Source organism: Sodiomyces alkalinus, assembly GCF_003711515.1.
Source record: "Sodiomyces alkalinus F11 unplaced genomic scaffold SODALscaffold_18, whole genome shotgun sequence".
Lineage (NCBI taxonomy): Eukaryota > Fungi > Ascomycota > Sordariomycetes > Glomerellales > Plectosphaerellaceae > Sodiomyces > Sodiomyces alkalinus.
In genome coordinates this window covers 264,211-269,938 of record NW_021167096.1, presented here as the reverse complement: position 1 = coordinate 269,938, position 5,728 = coordinate 264,211, and the positions used below count along the sequence as shown (strand labels likewise).

At 43.2% G+C, this 5,728-nt stretch overlaps 1 protein-coding gene across 1 annotated transcript; it reads right to left on the bottom strand.

Moving 5' to 3' along the window:
• Nucleotides 1–579: 579 nt before the first annotated feature.
• On the bottom strand, nt 580–5,017 carry SODALDRAFT_382407 (hypothetical protein; the record flags this gene model as incomplete). Its single annotated transcript, XM_028615232.1, has 14 exons — nt 580–629; nt 700–815; nt 960–994; nt 1,088–1,137; nt 1,237–1,309; nt 3,083–3,145; nt 3,227–3,429; nt 3,545–3,601; nt 3,698–3,728; nt 3,804–4,028; nt 4,151–4,244; nt 4,609–4,733; nt 4,887–4,902; nt 4,998–5,017. 14 exons carry the CDS (start codon nt 5,015–5,017, stop codon nt 580–582), a joined length of 1,158 nt encoding a protein of 385 aa, XP_028462418.1.
• Nucleotides 5,018–5,728: the final 711 nt, after the last annotated feature.

Sequence of the window (5,728 nt, the reverse complement as noted above, 5' to 3'; positions counted from 1 at the left end):
TTCTTATTCCGTGTACGCGAAAAAGCCCGTAATAGGCGTGGTTTATTAGCTTTGTATCTTAACCTGGTTTAGCTTATCGGCGCTCGGACTTACCTATATAATCGTATATATATTCGATAATTATAATAGTCGATTACTGATAGCTTCTAAAGATATAATAGGCCTTGCTATCCTTAGTATATAGATATATTAGAATTCGGCTAGTATAGAATAGTTCTAATTCGTTTCTAGCTTATAGAGTAGGTATACCCTATAACTCTAAGTCTCTACGAAGCCCTCCCTATTACTAAGGAAAAGCCGCGTAGTATATAGAGATTTCTGCGTATATACTTTTAGGGGAGCCTTCCTCCTCTAGGGTTCTTTATTGGGTTTAGTACGTGGCAGTTAGTAGAGAATGGCGATGAATGGCTATGGGGCGCACCGACGCTATGCTATTTTACCCTTATAATTTTATCGGGCAATAGGGTCTAGTTACGTAGCCAGGCAAAGGCATCTCGATAGCGGCTAGGCCTTTTAACTCTTTTGAGTTTTTTCGTCTTCCTGGCATCAGTGGTGCTATTGTTCATCCACCTTAGCGGGTTATCCCAGGTGCATCTCCTCCCGCAGTGCCTGCTCGTCATAATCCTCAGCTCCGAGAGATACGCGTGGTTCCTGCTACGGCAATGTCTTCCTTTGGAAGAGCTGGTGAGTTGCTTCCACTTTCGTCCATGGCGGTACCCTGATGTATGGTCACAGAGTTTTGGTCATCAACAGCATTATCCCGATATTGAAATCGGGAGGTCTCGGACACAGATTCCTCGCCTTCCATCAGCAAACTCGACCAGGAACATACTACCGGGAAATTCTCAGGTTCTGTCCGCCGCGGCCCTGGATAAGGATGATGCCTAAACACAGGAGGAAATAGAGCTCGACCCCATTTCCCAACCAGGCAACGTATTTAGGCGGTGAGGCATCATTACCATGGGTCGGAAGCCTTATGTTTATAGATGGCATCCTCCAGGCAGCATCGGTGTTCTCTTTATTTAATAGATCTTCTTCCTCTTTTGTTATTCGTCCTGAATTCTAATACCGTAATGGATAAGGCGACGGATCCGAGAATATTAGAAGGGACGGTGACGATCACGTCACTTCGGCCAACTCCAAGACAGCAGTGCTGGGCTTCCACGGCTATTTGCTTTCCCCTGCACCTCGTTGTTCTTCCCCCTAATCATACTTTTTGTACTTTTCCCCCCTCACGGTTTGGTCCATTGCTTTGTGTGCCGTCGAATAAGCATTTCCCAAGGCTGAGTCTGACTAGGCTTGCAGTGGCCTATGGCGCGTTTGGAGAAATGGGGTAAAATGTCAGCAGAGCTTTATAGGCAAGAGAATCAGGCATATGTACGAGCAGGGAGGGAGCTAAGAGGCTAAGAGGCGGGGCATAATCCTCATAGTGGTAAGGCAGGGGTGTTCAAGCCAAGAGGAGTTCAGGACGCACTGCACTTTTCATCACCTCTAAACAAATATTTTGCGTTAGTGCTATATTATCCAAGGGTGGTCTGTCCCAGAGTATATTCACCTACCTGAACTCCCGATATATAACGTGTACTGGACAACGAAGCTGTGTCCTGACATAGTTTGGATACTATTAAGATATAATCCAGCGGATATAACCGTAATAAAATTCCTTCTATATATAAACTGGTCTTAGTAGGTGATTCTAAAGCAGGTTAATAGACAGGGAGAACGAAGAATAAGCGTACCTTAATCTATTTATATATAGATAATATTAAGGTAGTAAGTAGTCGTAGTAAAACGAGTATATCTCGTATAAAGAGGTAGCTTATTAAATAAGATAGGATTAATAAATAGGGAAGGAGGGCTATAAAGATAGATATCCTATTTTATTAAGATAGTGGGTAGGGCATATATAGTCTTTATCTTATAAATAAATCTTCGTGGCTAGTATAGTAGCTAGGAGTTATTTACGTTCTTATACCGATATATATAACCCTCTTAAATCTTATTATAAATAGGCTAGTATAGATCCTGCCTTTTAGCTTATTAGTCTTAAGCTTATAAGCCGAGTTTAATATTTATCACTACTATAGCTATATTCCCTTTTAAAGTCGAGTAAGGCCGAATTTACGAGGTTAAACTTAGAAATCCTGGAGTTTTTATCTTTAAGGTATAATAGTCCGGAGATATATACTATCGTAGTTACCTAGTAGGATACGCTCTTTCTAAGTAGTTAACGAGACTAACTATTTTACAGGATATTATCCTTAAACACTAAGACGGCGCCTGGGTTAGTATTTCAAGTCCCTAGGCTATTCAGTTAGAGCTAGATAGGTAATATAAGAGCCTGAAGAAAGGAAGTTTTAAGATGAGTAAGATGGGTTTCGCTGAATCTGGGTAATGGTTTGAGGCAAGGAGTGGCTGGTGTGCCGTATGATGGGTTTAAGGGCGTATCGGGTGGAGGTCGATTTCTTTATTAGTGTAACTCAATTTTGTCAAACCTAAGTTACGAAACAATAACGCAAACCTCGTCTCTTTATATTTCAACGTGTTTCCGAATCGTGAGGCACGAGCCGCCTCGTATTTCTAAGCTACCTTATCCACTTGATCTCTAAGATAGAACAGATTATCATCTGCAATATGCCATTAAAAAGTAGGTATTGCAGCGACGAGACGCGGCGAAAGGTAACGACGAAAAGCAATAATGGAAGCAGCGAGACATACAACGGCTTTACTTATGCCACGCCCACTTTAGCCGAGCCAGAGACGTCCAGCTAGATAGAGGTTAAAAATCGCCAGGCTAGATAGGAAGCTGGGACATACGCCGAATTGCCTCGTTAATAACCTCGCGAACGGCCCCAGAAGGTCGACCAGAGGATTGGTTCTCCCACCGACATAGGTGATTAGTATGTTCACCGTAGCGATAATGGCAAGTTGATTATCGAGATCTCGTAACCCTTCGACCGTAATTCTCCTCCTCCCTTCTGTGGGCCTCAATATACTCAGTCAAATCGCGACCCTTAACCAGGTACATGAAAACTGTTCGCCACGCCATCTCCGTACAAAGGTACACGCCACATCCTCTCACAACATTAGAGAGCTCCTGGCTTTTTCCCCAAGCACTTGTTCCACTATCGCAAACCTCTGTGATCTGGATGACATCGGTTGCAAGTGCAAACATGATAAAGATGGAATCCGGGTTCATTAAAGAAACTACCACGAATAACGCCACTGCTCCAGCTTGCCATGCCAGTTTGATAAAACCGACCCACCATCGCCGATTTGCAAGCATCGACTCCAGTTGGACAAGAGGTTGTGCTGCCTCCGGGTCCAGAAGATATCGCACCGTCTTCTGGTTGACAGGAACTCTCACCGCCCCCAACTCGACAAGGGTTCCCATGCTGGATGAATTGATGACGTTTTTTCGCTCCTTCTCTACAAACAAAGTCAGTCAAGCTCACGATATCTGTGGTGCTATGCAACAAACCTTTCGTTATCAGCGACCCATTTGATATCGGTGATCTCTCGATTCAACGCCTTAAAACTGAACCAGCATGCACCAAATGCTGATGCAGTGCTTGCGACACCGACTGGAGCAGCCAATGCACTAGGCATGCAAGGATCAAAGCTAAAATGACTTTGAAAATAACCGGCGGGACCTTCTGAATATCGCTGAGCAATTTGCTTAAGGTATTACTTTTACGCCCAAGCTTCTTGTCGTAAATGGATTTAGACTGAAAACATGCTAGTGATAGCGTGCATTGCAACACTGGAGCGCCCAAAATATTCCAGATTGCTCTTAGTATCACAGGCGTGGCGAGGAGTATCGTGAGCGAGAAGACCTGGTTGCCGTTAAGGAACTTATCCATGAGAAAGGCAAGAGCGTGTCCGAAAAAGCAGAGCAAGTAGATCACGACGAGGCTCCACGCTGCCCATCTAGCTGCTGGTGATTGATCGATCAATGGGGACTGCTTAGAGTGCGACATAATGAGGTACAGGTCATTGTATTGGAGCTGCAGACAGCCATTCCGCTGCTTTGCAGTTCATCTTGGTTTATATACAACTTCAGGCCTCCCCCTCCCCCTTTAACCCCCATCGGCCGGAAAGGAGGGGTTCAAGTTCTTGTGTGCTGGGTTCATGAATCCATGTCATGCACTTGCATATGCATGACCCTGCTCCAGACCGCCCTTTTCACTGTGAAGAGATAATAGGGAGACGAAGCTGGGAGAAGCTGGTGCATTAAGAGAGCTCTATGTCCACAACGCAGAGCGAGGAGGTGAGAAAAGCAGGGGAATAGATTATGGGGGGCAAGAAACTCTTCCTGCCACGGATAGCCACGTGTATTCCTCGACCAAGATCCAGATTAGGTCGAGCTGCCTCCTGTTAGAAATGGGAGGCTGCGGCTACGCGGGAATCCGCTTGGCCATAATCACGCCAACGGGGAGAATAAGCGAGGTTTTTTTTTTTTTCTGTATCGACAGGGCAGCCACAAAGGGCGATATAAATATTGCTTCTCCTATAGCAGTTTGGTCCTTGAAGCATCCAAGGAATTGTGAGACAGTGAAACACAAGGGGATGATATAGTTAAGAAACTAATGTATAATGTTCGCTTACAAACCTGCAAATTCCGAAGAGTACCTGTCCCAATCTTGGTTGCCCACATAATACGTCTTACGCCACCATTCGCGGCACCACATCCACATCCCATACTCAAACGTAGCAGCTCCAGAAACCAAACACTGAACAAGATGCAGGGTTTCCCAACCACGTATAGCACCCACAATTGGCAGGACAAGTGCAGCGAGGTTGAACGAACCGAAGATATCGTCAATTAGTGGTGTGGTAGGAAGGTAGGTTACGTGTATGAATCTAGGTAGAAGCGGAGGTGGCACCGGCTGGCATCGGGCGCTGTCAGTACGAAGTAGTGCCCCAGTCGGACTAACCTCACCCTATTGACTTCCCATCATACGGCACACCAGCCACTCCTTGCCTCAAACCATTACCCAGATTCAGCGAAACCCATCTTAATTATCTCAAAACTTCCTTCCTTCAGGCTCTTATAATATCTATCTAGCTCTAACTAAATAGCCTAGGGGCTTAAAATACTAACCCAGGCGCCGTCTTTATATTTAAGGATAATATCCTGTAAAATAGTTAGTCTCGTTAACTACTCAGAAAAAGGGTATCCTACTAAGTAACTATAATAGTATATTTCTCCGGACTATTATGCCTTAAAGATAAAAACTCTAAGATTTCTAAGTTTAACCTCGTAAATTTAGCCTTACTTAATTTTAAAAAGGAAGATAGCTATAGTAGTAATAAATATTAGACTTAGCTTATTAGCTTAAGACTAATAAGCTAAAAGATAGGATATACACTAGCCTTATTTATAATAAGCTTTAAAAGAGTTATATATATCGGTATAAGAGCGTAAATAACTCTAATAGCTCCTAGCTACTATAGCGGTTATACAGATTTATTTAAAAGATAAAGACTATATATACCCTATACCTACTATATTAATAAAATAGGATACCGAGGGTCGAGTAGCTTATTTTATCTTTATAGCCCTTCTTCCCTATTTACCCGTTATATAGAATTTAATAAGCTGCCTTTTTATATAAAATACACTTATCTTACTATAACTACTTATTAACATTATCTTAATATTCCCGATATATAAGTAGATCCAGGTACGCTTATTCTTTATTCTCTCTTAACGTTCATATACTTT